Here is a 24,964-nt window from a genome sequence, read left to right as displayed (position 1 = left end):
TGGTGGTGTTCTATATAGTGTAGGTTTTCTATATAGTGTTGGTGTTCTATATAGTCTATATAGTGTTGGTGTTCTATATAGTGTTGGTGTTCTATATAGTGGTGGTGTTCTATATAGTGGTGGTGTTCTATATAGTGGTGGTGTTCTATATAGTCTATATAGTGGTGGTGTTCTATATAGTCTATATAGTGGTGGTGTTCTATATAGTGGTGGTGTTCTATATAGTGTTGGTGTTCTATATAGTGTTGGTGTTCTATATAGTGGTGGTGTTCTATATAGTGGTGGTGTTCTATATAGTGTTGGTGTTCTATATAGTGGTGGTGTTGGTATTCTATATAGTGGTGGTGTTGGTATTCTATATAGTGGTGGTGTTCTATATAGTGGTGGTGTTCTATATAGTGGTGGTGTTGGTATTCTATATAGTGGTGGTGTTCTATATAGTGGTGGTGTTCTATATAGTGGTGGTGTTCTATATAGTGGTGGTGTTCTATATAGTGGTGGTGTTCTATATAGTGTAGGTGTTCTATATAGTGTAGGTGTTCTATATAGTGGTGGTGTTCTATATAGCTATGGTGTTCTATATAGTCTATATAGTGGTGGTGTTCTATATAGTGGTGGTGTTCTATATAGTGTTAGTGGTGGTGTTCTATATAGTGTTGGTGTTCTATATAGTGTTGGTGTTCTATATAGTGGTGGTGTTCTATATAGTGGTGGTGTTCTATATAGTGGTGGTGTTCTATATAGTGTGGTGTTCTATATAGTGGTGGTGTTCTATATAGTGGTGGTGTTCTATATAGTGGTGGTGTTCTATATAGTGTTGGTGTTCTATATAGTGGTGGTGTTCTATATAGTGGTGGTGTTCTATATAGTGGTGGTGTTCTATATAGTGGTGGTGTTCTATATAGTGGTGGTGTTCTATATAGTGGTGGTGTTCTATATAGTGGTGGTGTTCTATATAGTCTATATAGTGGTGGTGTTCTATATAGTCTATATAGTGGTGGTGTTCTATATAGTCTATATAGTGGTGGTGTTCTATATAGTGTTGGTGTTCTATATAGTGTTGGTGTTCTATATAGTGTTAGTGGTGGTGTTCTATATAGTCTATATAGTGGTGGTGTTCTATATAGTCTATATAGTGTAGGTGTTCTATATAGTGTAGGTGTTCTATATAGTGGTGGTGTTCTATATAGTGGTGGTGTTCTATATAGTGTTAGTGGTGGTGTTCTATATAGTGGTGGTGTTCTATATAGTGTAGGTGTTCTATATAGTGGTGGTGTTCTATATAGTGGTGGTGTTCTATATAGTGGTGGTGTTCTATATAGTGGTGGTGTTCTATATAGTGGTGGTGTTCTATATAGTGTTGGTGTTCTATATAGTGGTGGTGTTCTATATAGTGGTGGTGTTCTATATAGTGGTGGTGTTCTATATAGTGTAGGTGTTCTATATAGTGGTGGTGTTCTATATAGTGTTGGTGTTCTATATAGTGGTGGTGTTCTATATAGTGGTGGTGTTCTATATAGTGTTGGTGTTCTATATAGTGGTGGTGTTCTATATAGTGTTGGTGTTCTATATAGTGGTGGTGTTCTATATAGTGGTGGTGTTCTATATAGTGGTGGTGTTCTATATAGTGGTGGTGTTCTATATAGTGGTGGTGTTCTATATAGTGTTGGTGTTCTATATAGTGGTGGTGTTCTATATAGTGGTGGTGTTCTATATAGTGGTGGTGTTCTATATAGTGGTGGTGTTCTATATAGTGGTGGTGTTCTATATAGTGTTGGTGTTCTATATAGTGGTGGTGTTCTATATAGTGGTGGTGTTCTATATAGTGGTGGTGTTCTATATAGTGGTGGTGTTCTATATAGTGGTGGTGTTCTATATAGTGGTGGTGTTCTATATAGTGGTGGTGTTCTATATAGTGTGGTGTTCTATATAGTGTTGGTGTTCTATATAGTGGTGGTGTTCTATATAGTGTAGGTGTTCTATATAGTGTTGGTGTTCTATATAGTGGTGGTGTTCTATATAGTGGTGGTGTTCTATATAGTGTTGGTGTTCTATATAGTGGTGGTGTTCTATATAGTGGTGGTGTTCTATATAGTGGTGGTGTTCTATATAGTGGTGGTGTTCTATATAGTGGTGGTGTTCTATATAGTGTTGGTGTTCTATATAGTGGTGGTGTTCTATATAGTGGTGGTGTTCTATATAGTGGTGGTGTTCTATATAGTGGTGGTGTTCTATATAGTGGTGGTGTTCTATATAGTGTTGGTGTTCTATATAGTGGTGGTGTTCTATATAGTGGTGGTGTTCTATATAGTGGTGGTGTTCTATATAGTGGTGGTGTTCTATATAGGCTATATAGTGTTGGTGTTCTATATAGTGGTGGTGTTCTATATAGTGGTGGTGTTCTATATAGTGGTGGTGTTCTATATAGTGGTGGTGTTCTATATAGTGGTGGTGTTCTATATAGTGGTGGTGTTCTATATAGTGGTGGTGTTCTATATAGTGGTGGTGTTCTATATAGTGGTGGTGTTCTATATAGTGTAGGTGTTCTATATAGTGGTGGTGTTCTATATAGTGGTGGTGTTCTATATAGTGGTGGTGTTCTATATAGTGGTGGTGTTCTATATAGTCTATATAGTGGTGGTGTTCTATATAGTCTATATAGTGGTGGTGTTCTATATAGTGGTGGTGTTCTATATAGTGGTGGTGTTCTATATAGTGGTGGTGTTCTATATAGTGGTGGTGTTCTATATAGTGGTGGTGTTCTATATAGTGGTGGTGTTCTATATAGTGGTGGTGTTCTATATAGTGGTGGTGTTCTATATAGTGGTGGTGTTCTATATAGTCTATATAGTGGTGGTGTTCTATATAGTGGTGGTGTTCTATATAGTGGTGGTGTTCTATATAGTGGTGGTGTTCTATATAGTGGTGGTGTTCTATATAGTGGTGGTGTTCTATATAGTGGTGGTGTTCTATATAGTGGTGGTGTTCTATATAGTGGTGGTGTTGGTGTTCTATATAGTGGTGGTGTTCTATATAGTGGTGGTGTTCTATATAGTGGTGGTGTTCTATATAGTGGTGGTGTTCTATATAGTGGTGGTGTTCTATATAGTGGTGGTGTTCTATATAGTGGTGGTGTTCTATATAGTGGTGGTGTTCTATATAGTGGTGGTGTTCTATATAGTGGTGGTGTTCTATATAGTGGTGGTGTTCTATATAGTGGTGGTGTTCTATATAGTGGTGGTGTTCTATATAGTGGTGGTGTTCTATATAGTGGTGGTGTTCTATATAGTGGTGGTGTTCTATATAGTGGTGGTGTTCTATATAGTGGTGGTGTTCTATATAGTGGTGGTGTTCTATATAGTGGTGGTGTTCTATATAGTGGTGGTGTTCTATATAGTGGGGGTGTTCTATATAGTGGGGGTGTTCTATATAGTGGGGGTGTTCTATATAGTGTTGGTGTTCTATATAGTGGTGGTGTTCTATATAGTGGTGGTGTTCTATATAGTGGTGGTGTTCTATATAGTGGTGGTGTTCTATATAGTGGTGGTGTTCTATATAGTGGTGGTGTTCTATATAGTGGTGGTGTTCTATATAGTGGTGGTGTTCTATATAGTGGTGGTGTTCTATATAGTGGTGGTGTGGTGTTCTATATAGTGGTGGTGTTCTATATAGTGTTAGTGTTCTATATAGTGGGGGTGTTCTATATAGTGGTGGTGTTCTATATAGTGGTGGTGTTCTATATAGTGGTGGTGTTCTATATAGTGTAGGTGTTCTATATAGTGTTGGTGTTCTATATAGTGGTGGTGTTCTATATAGTGGTGGTGTTCTATATAGTGTTGGTGTTCTATATAGTGTTGGTGTTCTATATAGTGGTGGTGTTCTATATAGTGGTGGTGTTCTATATAGTGGTGGTGTTCTATATAGTGGTGGTGTTCTATATAGTGGTGGTGTTCTATATAGTGTTGGTGTTCTATATAGTGGTGGTGTTCTATATAGTGTTGGTGTTCTATATAGTGGTGGTGTTCTATATAGTGGTGGTGTTCTATATAGTGTTGGTGTTCTATATAGTGGTGGTGTTCTATATAGTGGTGGTGTTCTATATAGTGGTGGTGTTCTATATAGTGGTGGTGTTCTATATAGTGGTGGTGTTCTATATAGTGTTGGTGTTCTATATAGTGGTGGTGTTCTATATAGTGGTGGTGTTCTATATAGTGGTGGTGTTCTATATAGTGGTGGTGTTCTATATAGTGGTGGTGTTCTATATAGTGGTGGTGTTCTATATAGTGGTGGTGTTCTATATAGTGTGGTGTTCTATATAGTGTTGGTGTTCTATATAGTGGTGGTGTTCTATATAGTGTGGTGTTCTATATAGTGTTGGTGTTCTATATAGTGGTGGTGTTCTATATAGTGGTGGTGTTCTATATAGTGTTGGTGTTCTATATAGTGGTGGTGTTCTATATAGTGGTGGTGTTCTATATAGTGGTGGTGTTCTATATAGTGGTGGTGTTCTATATAGTGGTGGTGTTCTATATAGTGTTGGTGTTCTATATAGTGGTGGTGTTCTATATAGTGGTGGTGTTCTATATAGTGGTGGTGTTCTATATAGTGGTGGTGTTCTATATAGTGGTGGTGTTCTATATAGTGTGGTGTGTTCTATATAGTGGTGGTGTTCTATATAGTGGTGGTGTTCTATATAGTGGTGGTGTTCTATATAGTGGTGGTGTTCTATATAGGCTATATAGTGTTGGTGTTCTATATAGTGTTGGTGTTCTATATAGTGGTGGTGTTCTATATAGTGGTGGTGTTCTATATAGTGGTGGTGTTCTATATAGTGGTGGTGTTCTATATAGTGGTGGTGTTCTATATAGTGGTGGTGTTCTATATAGTGGTGGTGTTCTATATAGTGGTGGTGTTCTATATAGTGGTGGTGTTCTATATAGTGTGGTGTTCTATATAGTGGTGGTGTTCTATATAGTGGTGGTGTTCTATATAGTGGTGGTGTTCTATATAGTGGTGGTGTTCTATATAGTCTATATAGTGGTGGTGTTCTATATAGTCTATATAGTGGTGGTGTTCTATATAGTGGTGGTGTTCTATATAGTGGTGGTGTTCTATATAGTGGTGGTGTTCTATATAGTGGTGGTGTTCTATATAGTGGTGGTGTTCTATATAGTGGTGGTGTTCTATATAGTGGTGGTGTTCTATATAGTGGTGGTGTTCTATATAGTGGTGGTGTTCTATATAGTCTATATAGTGGTGGTGTTCTATATAGTGGTGGTGTTCTATATAGTGGTGGTGTTCTATATAGTGGTGGTGTTCTATATAGTGGTGGTGTTCTATATAGTGGTGGTGTTCTATATAGTGGTGGTGTTCTATATAGTGGTGGTGTTCTATATAGTGGTGGTGTTCTATATAGTGGTGGTGTTCTATATAGTGGTGGTGTTCTATATAGTGGTGGTGTTCTATATAGTGGTGGTGTTCTATATAGTGGTGGTGTTCTATATAGTGGTGGTGTTCTATATAGTGGTGGTGTTCTATATAGTGGTGGTGTTCTATATAGTGGTGGTGTTCTATATAGTGGTGGTGTTCTATATAGTGGTGGTGTTCTATATAGTGGTGGTGTTCTATATAGTGGTGGTGTTCTATATAGTGGTGGTGTTCTATATAGTGGTGGTGTTCTATATAGTGGTGGTGTTCTATATAGTGGTGGTGTTCTATATAGTGGTGGTGTTCTATATAGTGGTGGTGTTCTATATAGTGGTGGTGTTCTATATAGTGGTGGTGTTCTATATAGTGGTGGTGTTCTATATAGTGGTGGTGTTCTATATAGTGTTGGTGTTCTATATAGTGGTGGTGTTCTATATAGTGGTGGTGTTCTATATAGTGGTGGTGTTCTATATAGTGGTGGTGTTCTATATAGTGGTGGTGTTCTATATAGTGGTGGTGTTCTATATAGTGGTGGTGTTCTATATAGTGGTGGTGTTCTATATAGTGGTGGTGTTCTATATAGTGGTGGTGTTGGTGTTCTATATAGTGGTGGTGTTCTATATAGTGTTGGTGTTCTATATAGTGGTGGTGTTCTATATAGTGGTGGTGTTCTATATAGTGGTGGTGTTCTATATAGTGGTGGTGTTCTATATAGTGGTGGTGTTCTATATAGTGGTGGTGTTCTATATAGTGGTGGTGTTCTATATAGTGGTGGTGTTCTATATAGTGTGGTGTTCTATATAGTGTTGGTGTTCTATATAGTGGTGGTGTTCTATATAGTGGTGGTGTTCTATATAGTGGTGGTGTTCTATATAGTGGTGGTGTTCTATATAGTGGTGGTGTTCTATATAGTGGTGGTGTTCTATATAGTGTTGTGTTCTATATAGTGGTGGTGTTCTATATAGTGGTGGTGTTCTATATAGTGGTGGTGTTCTATATAGTGGTGGTGTTCTATATAGTGGTGGTGTTCTATATAGTGGTGGTGTTCTATATAGTGGTGGTGTTCTATATAGTGTTGGTGTTCTATATAGTGGTGGTGTTCTATATAGTGGTGGTGTTCTATATAGTGGTGGTGTTCTATATAGTGGTGGTGTTCTATATAGTGGTGGTGTTCTATATAGTGGTGGTGTTCTATATAGTGGTGGTGTTCTATATAGTGGTGGTGTTCTATATAGTGGTGGTGTTCTATATAGTGGTGGTGTTCTATATAGTGTTGGTGTTCTATATAGTGGTGGTGTTCTATATAGTGGTGGTGTTCTATATAGTGGTGGTGTTCTATATAGTGGTGGTGTTCTATATAGTGTTAGTGGTGGTGTTCTATATAGTGGTGGTGTTCTATATAGTGGTGGTGTTCTATATAGTGGTGGTGTTGGTATTCTATATAGTGGTGGTGTTCTATATAGTGGTGGTGTTCTATATAGTGGTGGTGTTCTATATAGTGGTGGTGTTCTATATAGTGGTGGTGTTCTATATAGTGGTGGTGTTCTATATAGTGTGGTGTTCTATATAGTGGTGGTGTTCTATATAGTGTTGGTGTTCTATATAGTGGTGGTGTTCTATATAGTGTTGGTGTTCTATATAGTCTATATAGTGGTGGTGTTCTATATAGTGTAGGTGTTCTATATAGTATTGGTGTTCTATATAGTGGTGGTGTTCTATATAGTGTTGGTGTTCTATATAGTGGTGGTGTTCTATATAGTGTTGGTGTTCTATATAGTGTTGGTGTTCTATATAGTGTTAGTGGTGGTGTTCTATATAGTGTAGGTTTTCTATATAGTGTTGGTGTTCTATATAGTCTATATAGTGTTGGTGTTCTATATAGTGTTGGTGTTCTATATAGTGGTGGTGTTCTATATAGTGGTGGTGTTCTATATAGTGGTGGTGTTCTATATAGTCTATATAGTGGTGGTGTTCTATATAGTCTATATAGTGGTGGTGTTCTATATAGTGGTGGTGTTCTATATAGTGTTGGTGTTCTATATAGTGTTGGTGTTCTATATAGTGGTGGTGTTCTATATAGTGGTGGTGTTCTATATAGTGTTGGTGTTCTATATAGTGGTGGTGTTGGTATTCTATATAGTGGTGGTGTTGGTATTCTATATAGTGGTGGTGTTCTATATAGTGGTGGTGTTCTATATAGTGGTGGTGTTGGTATTCTATATAGTGGTGGTGTTCTATATAGTGGTGGTGTTCTATATAGTGGTGGTGTTCTATATAGTGGTGGTGTTCTATATAGTGTAGGTGTTCTATATAGTGTAGGTGTTCTATATAGTGGTGGTGTTCTATATAGTGGTGGTGTTCTATATAGCTATGGTGTTCTATATAGTCTATATAGTGGTGGTGTTCTATATAGTGGTGGTGTTCTATATAGTGTTAGTGGTGGTGTTCTATATAGTGTTGGTGTTCTATATAGTGTTGGTGTTCTATATAGTGGTGGTGTTCTATATAGTGGTGGTGTTCTATATAGTGGTGGTGTTCTATATAGTGGTGGTGTTCTATATAGTGGTGGTGTTCTATATAGTGGTGGTGTTCTATATAGTGGTGGTGTTCTATATAGTGTTGGTGTTCTATATAGTGGTGGTGTTCTATATAGTGGTGGTGTTCTATATAGTGGTGGTGTTCTATATAGTGGTGGTGTTCTATATAGTGGTGGTGTTCTATATAGTGGTGGTGTTCTATATAGTGGTGGTGTTCTATATAGTCTATATAGTGGTGGTGTTCTATATAGTCTATATAGTGGTGGTGTTCTATATAGTCTATATAGTGGTGGTGTTCTATATAGTGTTGGTGTTCTATATAGTGTTGGTGTTCTATATAGTGTTAGTGGTGGTGTTCTATATAGTCTATATAGTGGTGGTGTTCTATATAGTCTATATAGTGTAGGTGTTCTATATAGTGTAGGTGTTCTATATAGTGGTGGTGTTCTATATAGTGGTGGTGTTCTATATAGTGTTAGTGGTGGTGTTCTATATAGTGGTGGTGTTCTATATAGTGTAGGTGTTCTATATAGTGGTGGTGTTCTATATAGTGGTGGTGTTCTATATAGTGGTGGTGTTCTATATAGTGGTGGTGTTCTATATAGTGGTGGTGTTCTATATAGTGTTGGTGTTCTATATAGTGGTGGTGTTCTATATAGTGGTGGTGTTCTATATAGTGGTGGTGTTCTATATAGTGTGGTGTTCTATATAGTGGTGGTGTTCTATATAGTGTTGGTGTTCTATATAGTGGTGGTGTTCTATATAGTGGTGGTGTTCTATATAGTGTTGGTGTTCTATATAGTGGTGGTGTTCTATATAGTGTTGGTGTTCTATATAGTGGTGGTGTTCTATATAGTGTTGGTGTTCTATATAGTGGTGGTGTTCTATATAGTGGTGGTGTTCTATATAGTGGTGGTGTTCTATATAGTGTTGGTGTTCTATATAGTGGTGGTGTTCTATATAGTGGTGGTGTTCTATATAGTGGTGGTGTTCTATATAGTGGTGGTGTTCTATATAGTGGTGGTGTTCTATATAGTGTTGGTGTTCTATATAGTGGTGGTGTTCTATATAGTGGTGGTGTTCTATATAGTGGTGGTGTTCTATATAGTGGTGGTGTTCTATATAGTGGTGGTGTTCTATATAGTGGTGGTGTTCTATATAGTGGTGGTGTTCTATATAGTGTGGTGTTCTATATAGTGTTGGTGTTCTATATAGTGGTGGTGTTCTATATAGTGTAGGTGTTCTATATAGTGTTGGTGTTCTATATAGTGGTGGTGTTCTATATAGTGGTGGTGTTCTATATAGTGTTGGTGTTCTATATAGTGGTGGTGTTCTATATAGTGGTGGTGTTCTATATAGTGGTGGTGTTCTATATAGTGGTGGTGTTCTATATAGTGGTGGTGTTCTATATAGTGTTGGTGTTCTATATAGTGGTGGTGTTCTATATAGTGGTGGTGTTCTATATAGTGGTGGTGTTCTATATAGTGGTGGTGTTCTATATAGTGGTGGTGTTCTATATAGTGTTGGTGTTCTATATAGTGGTGGTGTTCTATATAGTGGTGGTGTTCTATATAGTGGTGGTGTTCTATATAGTGGTGGTGTTCTATATAGGCTATATAGTGTTGGTGTTCTATATAGTGGTGGTGTTCTATATAGTGGTGGTGTTCTATATAGTGGTGGTGTTCTATATAGTGGTGGTGTTCTATATAGTGGTGGTGTTCTATATAGTGGTGGTGTTCTATATAGTGGTGGTGTTCTATATAGTGGTGGTGTTCTATATAGTGGTGGTGTTCTATATAGTGGTGGTGTTCTATATAGTGGTGGTGTTCTATATAGTGTAGGTGTTCTATATAGTGGTGGTGTTCTATATAGTGGTGGTGTTCTATATAGTGGTGGTGTTCTATATAGTGGTGGTGTTCTATATAGTCTATATAGTGGTGGTGTTCTATATAGTCTATATAGTGGTGGTGTTCTATATAGTGGTGGTGTTCTATATAGTGGTGGTGTTCTATATAGTGGTGGTGTTCTATATAGTGGTGGTGTTCTATATAGTGGTGGTGTTCTATATAGTGGTGGTGTTCTATATAGTGGTGGTGTTCTATATAGTGGTGGTGTTCTATATAGTGGTGGTGTTCTATATAGTGGTGGTGTTCTATATAGTGGTGGTGTTCTATATAGTGGTGGTGTTCTATATAGTCTATATAGTGGTGGTGTTCTATATAGTGGTGGTGTTCTATATAGTGGTGGTGTTCTATATAGTGGTGGTGTTCTATATAGTGGTGGTGTTCTATATAGTGGTGGTGTTCTATATAGTGGTGGTGTTCTATATAGTGGTGGTGTTCTATATAGTGGTGGTGTTCTATATAGTGGTGGTGTTGGTGTTCTATATAGTGGTGGTGTTCTATATAGTGGGGGTGTTCTATATAGTGGTGGTGTTCTATATAGTGGTGGTGTTCTATATAGTGGTGGTGTTCTATATAGTGGTGGTGTTCTATATAGTGGTGGTGTTCTATATAGTGGTGGTGTTCTATATAGTGGTGGTGTTCTATATAGTGGTGGTGTTCTATATAGTGGTGGTGTTCTATATAGTGGTGGTGTTCTATATAGTGGTGGTGTTCTATATAGTGGGGGTGTTCTATATAGTGGTGGTGTTCTATATAGTGGTGGTGTTCTATATAGTGGTGGTGTTCTATATAGTGGTGGTGTTCTATATAGTGGGGGTGTTCTATATAGTGGGGGTGTTCTATATAGTGGGGGTGTTCTATATAGTGGGGGTGTTCTATATAGTGTTGGTGTTCTATATAGTGGTGGTGTTCTATATAGTGGTGGTGTTCTATATAGTGGTGGTGTTCTATATAGTGGTGGTGTTCTATATAGTGGTGGTGTTCTATATAGTGGTGGTGTTCTATATAGTGGTGGTGTTCTATATAGTGGTGGTGTTCTATATAGTGGTGGTGTTCTATATAGTGGTGGTGTTGGTGTTCTATATAGTGGTGGTGTTCTATATAGTGTTAGTGTTCTATATAGTGGGGGTGTTCTATATAGTGGTGGTGTTCTATATAGTGGTGGTGTTCTATATAGTGGTGGTGTTCTATATAGTGGTGGTGTTCTATATAGTGGTGGTGTTCTATATAGTGGTGGTGTTCTATATAGTGGTGGTGTTCTATATAGTGTAGGTGTTCTATATAGTATTGGTGTTCTATATAGTGGTGGTGTTCTATATAGTGGTGGTGTTCTATATAGTGGTGGTGTTCTATATAGTGGTGGTGTTCTATATAGTGGTGGTGTTCTATATAGTGGTGGTGTTCTATATAGTGGTGGTGTTCTATATAGTGGTGGTGTTCTATATAGTGGTGGTGTTCTATATAGTGGTGGTGTTCTATATAGTGGTGGTGTTCTATATAGTGGTGGTGTTCTATATAGTGGTGGTGTTCTATATAGTGGTGGTGTTCTATATAGTGTTGGTGTTCTATATAGTGGTGGTGTTCTATATAGTGGTGGTGTTCTATATAGTGGTGGTGTTCTATATAGTGGTGGTGTTCTATATAGTGGTGGTGTTCTATATAGTGGTGGTGTTCTATATAGTGGTGGTGTTCTATATAGTGGTGGTGTTCTATATAGTGTTGGTGTTCTATATAGTGGTGGTGTTCTATATAGTGGTGGTGTTCTATATAGTGGTGGTGTTCTATATAGTGGTGGTGTTCTATATAGTGGTGGTGTTCTATATAGTGGTGGTGTTGGTGTTCTATATAGTGGTGGTGTTCTATATAGTGGTGGTGTTCTATATAGTGTTGGTGTTCTATATAGTGGTGGTGTTCTATATAGTGTAGGTGTTCTATATAGTGGTGGTGTTCTATATAGTGGTGGTGTTCTATATAGTGGTGGTGTTCTATATAGTGGTGGTGTTCTATATAGTGGTGGTGTTCTATATAGTGGTGGTGTTCTATATAGTGGTGGTGTTCTATATAGTGTAGGTGTTCTATATAGTGGTGGTGTTCTATATAGTGGTGGTGTTCTATATAGTGGTGGTGTTCTATATAGTGTAGGTGTTCTATATAGTGGTGGTGTTCTATATAGTGGTGGTGTTCTATATAGTGTAGGTGTTCTATATAGTGGTGGTGTTCTATATAGTGGTGGTGTTCTATATAGTGGTGGTGTTCTATATAGTGGTGGTGTTCTATATAGTGGTGGTGTTCTATATAGTGGTGGTGTTCTATATAGTGTTGGTGTTCTATATAGTGGTGGTGTTCTATATAGTGGTGGTGTTCTATATAGTGGTGGTGTTCTATATAGTGGTGGTGTTCTATATAGTGGTGGTGTTCTATATAGTGGTGGTGTTCTATATAGTGGTGGTGTTCTATATAGTGGTGGTTGTTCTATATAGTGGTGGTGTTGTGAGGTGTTTGCATAAGGGCTGCTGGGCGTGATCGTGAGAGGGTAATCGTGATCGCTCTCTAAATCCTGGGTACTTTACCAAATTTAAGGTCACAGGTCATATAAACAAAAGGAGCTTGTTGTGGCGGGTTTAGTGGGTTGGCTGGGGACAAACAGAGAAATGAGAGGGGGGGGCAGAGAGAGAGAGAAGAGAGGGGGAGAGAGAGAGAAGTGAGGGGGAGAGAGAAGAGAGGGGGGCAGAGAGAGAGAGAGAGAGAGAGACAGAGACAGAGACAGAGAGAGAGAGACCGACAGAGAGACCGACAGAGAGAGAGAGAGACAGACTCTGTCTTATCCATGTTCATTTATAAGATTTATCAGCCAGTCAGCCTTGGTCTTGTTCATTTATAAGATTTATCACCCAGTCTGAACATCTCAACAGAGCCTGAACACAGCTTTTGTGTGTGTGTGTGTGTGGTGTAGAGATGTGCTGGCGAGGCTACAAGGGCTACAGATCAGCCCCATCCCCTCCCCTTCAGAGCTTCAGGTGTGCAATTGTGCCCCAAATGGCATCCTATTCCCTATATAGTACACTACTATAGACCAGAGCCCTATTCCCTATATAGTGGTACTACTATAGACCAGTGCCCTATTCCCTATATAGTGGTACTACTATAGACCAGAGCCCTATTCCCTATATAGTGGTACGACTATAGACCAGAGCCCTATTCCCTATATAGTGGTACTACTATAGACCAGAGCCCTATTCCCTATATAGTGGTACTACTATAGACCAGAGCCCTATTCCCTATATAGTGCACTACTATATACCAGAGGAATAGGGTGTCATTTTGGGATGCAGATTGAGACTAGTGGAGCTGGTCTCTCCAGCCCCCCCCCCCCCCCCCCCCCCCCCCCCTCCACTGACCTTCAAAGCGTCCTGTCTCTATGGTTACCTGTCTGTAAAACCCTCCTGTCCCAGCAGGGGGAGGAATCAACCAGTATGTCAGTTTGTCTGTTGCTTTGGGGCATCATTGTTTGAACGTGAGCCCAGCGTGTGTGTGTGTGTGCGTGTCAGTTAGTAAGGTGCGTATGTGTGTGTGTGTGTGTGTGTGTGTGTGTGTGTGTGTGTGTGTGTGTGTGTGTGTGTGTGTGTGTGTGTGTGTGTGTGTGTGTGTGTGTGTGTGCGTGTGTGCGTGTCAGTTAGTAAGGTGTGTATGTGTGTGTGTGTGTGTGTGTGTGTGTGAGAGAGTAAAAGTGTAATCTGTGCGTCTGTCATCCGAGTACAGCTGACTCACCACGGTGACGGCGTCGTTAAGCAGGGACTCTCCAAAGACGATGATGAAGAGAGTCTCGTTGACGTGGACCTCCTCGAACACGGCCAGCACCGCCACTGGGTCCACCGCAGAGATCAACGCTCCAAACAACAGGAACTCCATCAGACCTGCCTGAACCTTCTGGTCTGAACACAGAGACACATCAGACCTGCCTGAACCTTCTGGTCTGAACACAGAGACACATCAGACCTGCCTGAACCTTCTGGTCTGAACACAGAGACACATCAGACCTGCCTGAATCTTCTGGTCTGAACACAGAGAGACACATCAGACTCTGCCTGAATCTTCTGGTCTGAACACAGAGAGACACATCAGACCTGCTGAATCTTCTGGTCTGAACACAGAGAGACACATCAGACCTGCCTGAATCTTCTGGTCTGAACACAGAGAGACACATCAGACCTGCCTGAACCTTCTGGTCTGAACACAGAGAGACACATCAGACCTGCCTGAACCTTCTGGTCTGAACACAGAGACACATCAGACCTGCCTGAACCTTCTGGTCTGAACACAGAGACACATCAGACCTGCCTGAACCTTCTGGTCTGAACAGAGACACATCAGACCTGCCTGAACCTTCTGGTCTGAACAGAGAGACACATCAGACCTGCCTGAACCTTCTGGTCTGAACGAGAAGACACATCAGACCTGCCTGAACCTTTGGTCTGAACACAGAGAGACATCAGACCTGCCTGAACCTTCTGTCTGAACACAGAGAGACATCAGACCTGCCTGAACCTTCTGGTCTGAACAGGAACAATCAGACCTGCCTGAACCTTCTGGTTCTGAACACAGAGAGACATCAGACTGCCTGAACCTTTGGTCTGAAAAGAGACACATCAGACCTGCCTGAACCTTCTGGTCTGAACAGAGACACATCAGACCTGCCTGAACTTCTGGTCTGAACACAGAGAGACATCAGACCTGCCTGAACCTTCTGGTCCTGAACACACAGAGACACATTTTACATACAGCCTACTGGTTACTGTCTAAACTGTCAGGGTAAAGCCTATTGGCTACTGTCTAAAACTGTAAGAGTACAGCCTATTGGCTACTGTCTAAAACTGTACGGGTACAGCCTATTGGCTACTGTCTAAAACTGTACGGGTACAGCCTATTGGCTACTGTCTAAAACTGTACGGGTACAGCCTATTGGCTACTGTCTAAACTGTCAGGGTACAGCCTATTGGTTACTGTCTAACTGTAAGGGTACAGCCTATTGGTTACTGTCTAAAACTGTAAGGGTACAGCCTATTGGCCCCCCAGCGGCTATTGGCCCCCCAGCGGCTTTGACTCACCTCTGACCCCCGGCGGCTTGACTCACATCTGACCCCCCCAGCGTCTTGACCCCCCTCTGACCCCCAGCGGCTTTACTCACCCCTGAACCCCAGCAGCTTGACCCTTTTCCCTGACCCCCAGCAGCTTGACTCACCCCTGACCCCCCAGCAGCTTGACTCACCCCTGACCCCCAGCAGCTTGACTCACCTATGATCCCCAGCAGTTTGACCCCGTAGAGGCAGAAGCCTGTACAGAAGGCATTCCAGAGAGTTTCCCACCACAGCATACAGTAAGATGGCTCCCAGATTGTCAAAGAAGAGCCTCGCGGGCATGAAATACCCGGCGTCACCTAAATCAATGCAGAAAATGATCTGTCATATGTACAGGATACAGAGTACAATGACCTGTTAACTTGTGAGGAATGGAGGGAAATGCAGTTGAGATTCCCCCCCAGAGAGAAGGCACCTACCTACGATGGTTGGCAGGAGGAAGAGGAAGAAGAGGCCAGGCTCTAGCTGGTACAGCTGTTTCTTACTGGTCAGCAGTACGATGCCACCCAGTACCAGGCCCAGTAAGATCAACATACAGCTCTCTGGGACCACTGTGGTGAACCGCTGGGAGAAGTGGAACACTGGAGAGGGGAGGGGAGGAGAGGGGAGGGGAGGGGAGAGGAAATGAGAAGAGGATAGGAGAAGAGGATAGGAGAGAGGAGACGAAAGGAGAGAGGATAGGAGAGAGGAGACGAAAGGAGAGAGGATAGGAGAGAGGAGACGAAAGGAGAGAGGATAGGAGAGAGGAGACGAAAGGAGAGAGGAGAGGAGAGGAGAGGAGACGAAAGGAGAGAGGAGAGGAGAGGAGAGGAGAGGAGAGGAGAGGAGAGGAGAGGAGAGGAGAGGAGAGGAGGAGAGGAGAGGAGAGGGAGGAGAGGAGAGGAGAGGAAGAGGAGAGGAGAGGAGAGGAGAGGAGAGGAGAGGAGAGGAGAGGAGAGGAGGGAGAGGGGGAGGGGAGGTGAGGGGAGGGGAGAGGACAGGATGAGGGACAGGATGAGAGGACAGGAGAGGATGTGTGAGAGGAAAAGAGAGGTAAGGAGAGGAGAGAGGACAGGAGAGAGGAAAGGAGAGAGGAGAGGACAGGAGAGAGGAAAGGAGAGAGGAGAGGACAGGAGAGAGGAAAGGAGAGAGGAGAGGACAGGAGAGAGGAAAGGAGAGAGGAGAGGACAGGAGCGAGGAAGGAGAGAGGAGAGGACAGGAGAGAGAAAGGAAGAGAGGAGAGGACAGGAGAGGAAAGGAGAGAGGACATAGGACAAGTAGAAGAAAGGAGAGAGGAGAGGAGAGGAACACAGACACATTTAAACATAGCTATCTATAGGTAACACACATCAGATAGTACCAGGTCCAGCAGAATCACATCAGATAGTACGAGGCCCAGCAGAATCACATCAGATAGTACCAGGCCCAATAGAATCACATCAGATAGTACCAGGCCCAGCAGAATCACATCAGATAGTACCAGGCCCAATAGAATCACATCAGATAGTACCAGGCCCAGCAGAATCACATCAGATAGTACCAGGTCCAGCAGAATCACATCAGATAGTACCAGGTCCAGCAGAATCACATCAGATAGTACCAGGCCCAGCAGAATCACATCAGATAGTACCAGGCCCAGCAGAATCACATCAGATAGTACCAGGCCCAGCAGAATCACATCAGATAGTACCAGGCCCAGCAGAATCACATCAGATAGTACCAGGTCCAGCAGAATCACATCAGATAGTACCAGGCCAAGGAGAATCACATCTGTTCTCTTGTTCCATCACTACTGTCAACACTATCACATCAGCTACAGTATATCAGTCTGTTCTCATCACTACTGTCAACACTATCACATCGGCTACAGTATATCTGTTATCAGTCTGTTCTCTTGTTCCATCACTACTGTCAACACTATCAGATCAGCTACAGTACATCAGTTATCAGTCTGTTCTCATCACTGTCGCCAAGACCCCAGACAGCCATCTGCTGCATTACCAAACAATTCCAGAACGAACACAGAAGAGAAGGAAGCTGAACAGAGCGATAGATGAAGTGGGTTCCCTTGGAGATGGAATTTGAAATCCACTGATGAAATGTATGACACTGACACACACACACACAGTAGAGCTACATGGCAGAGGTCCCAATGGGGCCCTACCTAATCTGTCCCATCTATTCAGAGGTCCCAATGGCGTCCTACCTAATCTGTCCCATCTATTCAGAGGTCCCAATGGGGCCCTACCTAATCTGTCCCATCTATTCAGAGGTCCCAATGGGGCCCTACCTAATCTGTCCCATCTATTCAGAGGTCCCAATGGCGTCCTACCTAATCTGTCCCATCTATTCAGAGGTCCCAATGGCGTCCTACCTAATCTGTCCCATCTATTCAGAGGTCCCAAATGGCGCCCTACCTAATCTGTCCCATCTATTCAGAGGTCCCAATGGCGTCCTACCTAATCTGTCCCATCTATTCAGAGGTCCCAATGGCGTCCTACCTAATCTGTCCCATCTAGTAGATGGTAGAGAACCCAACACTTCAATGTAGTGGACAGTGTCTGAGATACTGAGGTAGAGAACCAAACACTTCAATGTAGAGGACAGTGTCTGAGATACTGAGGTAGAGAACCCAACACTTCAATGTAGTGGACACTGTCTGAGATACTGAGGTAGAGAACCAAACACTTCAATGTAGAGGACAGTGTCTGAGATACTGAGGTAGAGAACCCAACACTTCAATGTAGTGGACAGTGTCTGAGATACTGAGGTAGAGAACCCAACACTTCAATGTAGTGGACAGTGTCTGAGATACTGAGGTAGAGAACCCAACACTTCAATGTAGTGGACAGTGTCTGAGATACTGAGGTAGAGAACCCAACACTTCAATGTAGTGGACAGTGTCTGAGATACTGAGACTGAGGTAGAGAACCCAACACTTCAATGTAGTGGACAGTGTCTGAGATACTGAGACTGAGGTAGAGAACCCAACACTTCAATGTAGTGGACAGTGTCTGAGATACTGAGACTGAGGTAGAGAACCCAACACTTCAATGTAGTGGACAGTGTCTGAGATACTGAGGTAGAGAACCCAACACTTCAATGTAGTGGACAGTGTCTGAGATACTGAGGTAGAGAACCCAACACTTCAATGTAGTGGACAGTGTCTGAGATACTGAGACTGAGGTAGAGAACCCAACACTTCAATGTATTGGACAGTGTCTGAGATACTGAGGTAGAGAACCCAACACTTCAATGTAGTGGACAGTGTCTGAGATACTGAGGTAGAGAACCCAACACTTCAATGTAGTGGACAGTGTCTGAGATACTGAGGTAGAGAACCCAAACCTCCTGGTGTTCCCTAACAGTAAGGGGTTACTATGGAAACCTCCTGGTGTTCCCTAACAGTAAGGGGTTACTATGGAAACCTCCTGGTGTTCCCTAACAGTAAGGGGTTACTATGGAAACCTCCTGGTGTTCCCTAACAGTAAGGGGTTACTATGGACACCTCCTGATGTTCCCTAACAGTAAGGGGTTACTATGGACACCTCCTGGTGTTCCCTAACAGTAAGGGGTTACTATGGACACCTCCTGGTGTTCCCTAACAGTAAGGGGTTACTATGGAAACCTCCTGGTGTTCCCTAACAGTAAGGGGTTACTATGGACACCTCCTGGTGTTCCCTAACAGTAAGGGGTTACTATGGAAACCTCCTGGCGTTCCCTAACAGTAAGGGGTTACTATGGAAACCTCCTGGTGTTCCCTAACAGTAAGGGGTTACTATGGACACCTCCTGGTGTTTCCTAACAGTAAGGGGTTACTATGGTAATCGGTAATCAGGCCGTAATGAGGTATAAGAGCTGTGCTGCCTAGTTAGTATGACATCACTCATGTAGAGCTCAGCTCATGGCCACTGTGTGTGTGTGTTAGTGATGTGTGTGTTTAGTGATGTTTGTGTGTTAGTGATGTTTGTGCCTGGTGTGTGAGCCTGGTGTGTGTATGTGTGTGTGTTAGTGTGGGCCTGGTGTGTGTGTGTGGGCCTGTTCTATCTCTGCTCTCTCTGATGACCCCCCCCCCTCCCACACACACACACAGTTCAAACCCACACCTACATTTCCATGTCGTCATCAACAGTACCAGCTGCCCCTCTGCTAAACTGACTAGCGAGCTACACGTTTATCACGACACATTAAACCACATTTAGGGGCTCCTGAGGGGAGCAGCAGTCTAAGGTACTACAGAACCTGGTTCAACCCCGGGCTGTATCACAGTGGTCTAAGGTACTACAGACCCTGGTTTGATTCCAGGCTGTATCACAGCGGTCTAAGGCACTGCATCTCAGTGCTAGAGGCGTCACTACAGACCCTGGTTCGATTCCAGACTGTATCACAGTGGTCTAAGGCACTGCATCTCAGTGCTAGGGGCGTCACTACAGACCCTGGTTCAATTCCAGGCTGTATCACAACCGGCAGTGATTGGGAGTCCCATAGGGCGGTGCACGATTGGCCCAGCGTCGTCCTGGTTAGTGTTTGGCCGGGGTAGACCGTCATTGTAAATAATGACTTGCATCATAAAAATAATGTTTAAATAAAAATGTTAAAAATGTGTAACGACACATGAAAAACCACATTTATAACGACACATGAAAAACCACATTTATAACGACACATGAAAAACCACATTTATAACGACACATGAAAAACCACATTTATAACGACACATGAAAAACCACATTTATAACGACACATGAAAAACCACATTGATAAGGACACATCAAAACCACATTGATAAGGACACATAAAAACCACATTGATAAGGACACATAAAAACCACATTGATAAGGACACATCAAAACCAGGTGTGTGTTTGGGCCAGTAGTTCCATAAAGAGGAACAAGTCCATAATGATATTCAGCACTGAGGGCTTCTTCTGGATGGCATCTTTACTAGTTCAACTAGGACTGCTATGTGGCTGGGTGGGTGTACGTGTGTGTGTGTGTGTGTGTGTGTGTGTGTGGGCCTGGTGTGTGTGTGTGTGTGTGTGTGTGTTAGCCTGGTGTGTGTGTGTGTTAGTGTGGGCCTGGTGTGTGTGTGTGTTAGCCTGGTGTGTGTGTGTGTTAGTGTGGGCCTGGTGTGTGTGTGTGAGTGTGAGTGTGTGTGTGTTAGCCTGGTGTGTGTGTGTGTTTGTTAGTGTGGGCCTGTTGTGTGTGTGTTTGTTAGTGTAGGCCTGGTGTGTGTGTGTGTGTGTGTGTGTGTGTGTGTGTGTGTGTGTGTGTGTGTGTGGGCCTGTTCTATCTCTGCTCTCTCTGATGTCTGATGTCACACAGCAGGCCTTGCCTCCTCCTCCTCCTCTAATACACTGATCAGCTCTATACTGCTGCCTCCTCCTCCTCTAATACACTGATCAGCTCTATACTGCTGCCTCCTCCTCCTCCTCCTCCTCTAATACACTGATCAGCTCTATACTGCTGCCTCCTCCTCTAATACACTGATCAGCTCTATACTGCTGCCTCCTCCTCCTCCTCTAATACACTGATCAGCTCTATACTGCTGCCTCCTCCTCTAATACACTGATCAGCTCTATACTGCTGCCCTCCTCCTCTAATACACTGATCAGCTCTATACTGCTGCCTCCTCCTCTAATACACTGAGCAGCTCTATACTGCTGCCTCCTCCTCTAATACACTGATCAGCTCTATACTGCTGCCTCCTCCTCCTCTAATACACTGATCAGCTCTATACTGCTGCCTCCTCCTCTAATACACTGATCAGCTCTATACTGCTGCCTCCTCCTCTAATACACTGATCAGCTCTATACTGCTGCCTCCTCCTCCTCCTCCTCTAATACACTGATCAGCTCTATACTGCTGCCTCCTCCTCCTCCTCCTCTAATACACTGATCAGCTCTATACTGCTGCCTCCTCCTCCTCCTCTATACACTGATCAGCTCTATACTGCTGCCTCCTCTTCCTCCTCTAATACACTGATCAGCTCTATACTGCTGCCTCCTCCTCCTCCTCTACATACACTGAATCAGCTCTATACTGCTGCCTCCTCCTCCTCTAATACACTGATCAGCTCTATACTGCTGCCTTCCTCCTCCTCTAATACACTGATCAGCTCTATACGCTGCCTCCTCCTCTAATACACTGATCAGCTCTATACTGCTGCCTCCTCCTCTAATACACTGATGCAGCTCTATACTGCTGCCTCCTCCTCCTCCTCTAAATACACTGATCAGCTCTATACTGCTGCCTCCTCCTCTAATACACTGATCAGCTCTATACTGCTGCCTCCTCCTCTAATACACTGATCAGCTCTATACTGCCTCCTCCTCCTCCTCTAATACACTGATCAGCTCTATACTGCTGCCTCCTCCTCCTCTAATACACTGATCAGCTCTATACTGCTGCCTCCTCCTCCTCTAATACACTGATCAGCTCTATACTGCTGCCTCCACCTCTAATACACTGATCCGCTCTATACTGCTGCCTCCTCCTCCTCTAATACACTGATCAGCTCTATACTGCTGCCTCCTCCTCTAATACACTGATCAGCTCTATACTGCCTCCTCCTCCTCCTCTAATACACTGATCAGCTCTATACTACTGCTGCCTCCTCCTCCTCCTCTAATACACTGATCAGCTCTATACTGCTGCCTCCTCCTCCTCTAATACACTGATCAGCTCTATACTGCTGCCTCAACCTCTAATACACTGATCAGCTCTATACTGCTGCCTCCTCCTCTAATACACTGATCAGCTCTATACTGCTGCCTCCTCCTCCTCCTCTAATACAACTGATCAGCTCTATACTGCTGCCATCCTCCTCCTCCTCTAATACACTGATCAGCTCTATACTGCTGCCTCATCCTCCTCTAATACCTGATCAGCTCTATACTGCTGCCCTCTCCTCTAATACACTGATCAGCTCTATACTGCCTCCTCCTCCTCCTCTAATACACTGATCAGCTCTATACTGCTGCTCTCCTCCTCTAAATACACTGAGCAGCTCTATACTGCTGCCTCCTCCTCTCCTCTATATACAACACTGATCACTCATACTGCTGCCAGCCCTCCTTCTGAATACACTGTCTCAGCTTCTATACTACTGCTGGTCCTCCCCTCCTCAATACACTGCTCAGCTCTATACTGCTTCCTTCCTCCTCCTCCTCTAATACACTGATCAGCTCTATACTTCTGCCTCCTCTAATACACTGATCAGCTCTATACTGCTGCCTCTCTATACACTGACAGCTCTATACCTTGCGCTCTCGAATACACTGATCCAGCTCTATACTGACTGCTGCCTCCTCCTAGCCTCTAACATACACTGATCATCTCTATACTGCTGCCTCCTCCTCCTCTATACCCTGACAGCTCTATACTGCTGACCCCTCCTCCTCCTCTAATCACTGATCAGCTCTATCACTACTGCTGCCCTCCTCTAATAACTGATCAGCTCTATACTGCTGCCTCCTCCTCCTCCTCTAATACACTGATCAGCTCTATACTGCCTCCTCCTCCTCCTCTAATACACTGATCAGCTCTATACTGCTGCCTCCTCCTCTAATACACTGATCAGCTCTATACTGCCTCCTCCTCCTCCTCTAATACACTGATCAGCTCTATACTGCTGCCTCCTCCTCTAATACACTGATCAGCTCTATACTGCTGCCTCCTCCTCCTCTAATACACTGATCAGCTCTATACTGCTGCCTCCTCCTCCTCCTCTAATACACTGATCAGCTCTATACTGCTGCCTCCTCCTCCTCCTCTAATACACTGATCAGCTCTATACTGCTGCCTCCTCCTCTAATACACTGATCAGCTCTATACTGCTGCCTCCTCCTCTAATACACTGATCAGCTCTATACTGCTGCCTCCGCCTCCTCCTCTAATACACTGATCAGCTCTATACTGCCGCCTCCTCCTCCTCTAATACACTGATCAGCTCTATACTGCTGCCTCCTCCTCTAATACACTGATCAGCTCTATACTGCTGCCTCCTCCTCCTCTAATACACTGATCAGCTCTATACTGCTGCCTCCTCCTCCTCCTCTAATACACTGATCAGCTCTATACTGCTGCCTCCTCCTCTAATACACTGATCAGCTCTATACTGCTGCCTCCTCCTCTAATACACTGATCAGCTCTATACTGCTGCCTCCTCCTCCTCCTCTAATACACTGATCAGCTCTATACTGCTGCCTCCTCCTCCTCCTCTAATACACTGATCAGCTCTATACTGCTGCCTCCTCCTCCTCTAATACACTGATCAGCTCTATACTGCTGCCTCCTCCTCTAATACACTGATCAGCTCTATACTACCTCCTCCTCTAATACACTGATCAGCTCTATACTACCTCCTCCTCCTCTAATACACTGATCAGCTCTATACTGCCTCCTCCTCCTCCTCCTCTAATACACTGATCAGCTCTATACTGCTGCCTCCTCCTCCTCCTCTAATACACTGATCAGCTCTATACTGCTGCCTCCTCCTCCTCCTCCTCTAATACACTGATCAGCTCTATACTGCTGCCTACCTCCTCTAATACACTGATCAGCTCTATACTGCTGCCTCCTCCTCCTCCTCTAATACACTGATCAGCTCTATAACTGCTGCCTCCTCCTCTAATAAACTGATCAGCTCTATACTGCCTCCTCCTCCTCCTCTAATACACTGAATCACGTCTATACTGCTGCCTCCTCCTCTAATACACTGATCAGCTCTATACTGCTGCCTCCTCCTCCTCTAATACACTGATCAGCTCTATACGCTGCCTGCTCCTCCTCCTCCTCTATATACACTGATCAGCTCTATACTGCTGCCTCCTACTCCTCCCTCTAATACACTGATCAGCTCTATACTGCTGCGCTCCTCCTCCTCCTCTATACACTGACAGCTCTATACTGCTGCCTCCTCCTCTAAGACACTGTATCAGCTCTATACTGCTGCCCGTCCCGCCGCTCAATACACTGATCAGCTCTATACTGCTGCCTCCTCCTCCTCCTCTAATACACTGATCAGCTCTATACTGCTGCCTCCTCCTCCTCCTCCTCTAATACACTGATCAGCTCTATACTGCTGCCTCCTCCTCTAATACACTGATCAGCTCTATACTGCCTCCTCCTCCTCTAATACACTGATCAGCTCTATACTGCTGCCTTCTCCTCTAATACACTGATCAGATCTATACTGCTGCCTCCTCCTCCTCTAATACACTGATCAGCTCTATACTGCTGCCTCCTCCTCCTCTAATACACTGATCAGCTCTATACTGCTGCCTCCTCCTCCTCTAATACACTGATCAGCTCTATACTGCTGCCTCCTCCTCTAATCCACTATATGGCAGTGTGGGGTCCAGTATATGTCAGCGTGGGGTCCACTATATGGCAGTGTGGGGTCCACTATATGACAGTGTGGGGTCCACTATATGGCAGTGTGGGGTCCACTATATGGCAGTGTGGGGTCCACTATATGGCAGTGTGGGGTCCACTATATGGCAATGTGGGGTCCACTATTATGGCAGTGTGGGGTCCACTATATGGCAGTGTGGGGGTCCACTATATGGCAGTGTGGGGTCCACTATATGGCAGTGTGGGGTCCACTATATGGCAGCGTGGGGTCCACTATATGGCAGCGTGGGGTCCACTATATGGCAGCGTGGGGTCCACTATATGGCAGCGTGGGGTCCACTATATGGCAGCGTGGGGTCCACTATATGGCAGTGTGGGGTCCACTATATGGCAGTGTGGGGTCCACTATATGGCAGTGTGGGGTCCACTATATGGCAGTGTGGGGTCCACTATATGGCAGTGTGGGGTCCACTATATGGCAGTGTGGGGTCCACTATATGGCAGTGTGGGGTCCACTATATGGCAGTGTGGGGTCCACTATATGGCAATGTGGGGTCCACTATATGGCAGTGTGGGGTCCACTATATGGCAGTGTGGGGTCCACTATATGGCAGTGTGGGGTCCAC

At 43.6% G+C, this 24,964-nt stretch overlaps 1 protein-coding gene across 1 annotated transcript in view; it reads right to left on the bottom strand.

The window, feature by feature from the left end:
* LOC116359580 (sodium/hydrogen exchanger 5-like) overlaps window positions 1-16,769 on the bottom strand; it is a 68,179-nt gene extending 51,410 nt beyond the window's left edge. The window contains 5 exon segments of the mRNA XM_031812417.1: window positions 13,637-13,800; window positions 15,161-15,224; window positions 15,226-15,302; window positions 15,423-15,584; window positions 16,751-16,769. Of these exon segments, the coding sequence (XP_031668277.1) occupies window positions 13,637-13,800; window positions 15,161-15,224; window positions 15,226-15,302; window positions 15,423-15,584; window positions 16,751-16,769 (486 nt within the window).
* Between the last annotated feature and the right edge of the window lie 8,195 nt (window positions 16,770-24,964).

The sequence above is a fragment of the Oncorhynchus kisutch genome, unplaced genomic scaffold, assembly GCF_002021735.2.
Source record: "Oncorhynchus kisutch isolate 150728-3 unplaced genomic scaffold, Okis_V2 Okis03b-Okis08b_hom, whole genome shotgun sequence".
NCBI lineage: Eukaryota > Metazoa > Chordata > Actinopteri > Salmoniformes > Salmonidae > Oncorhynchus > Oncorhynchus kisutch.
This window is presented reverse-complemented; position numbering and strand designations above follow the sequence as displayed.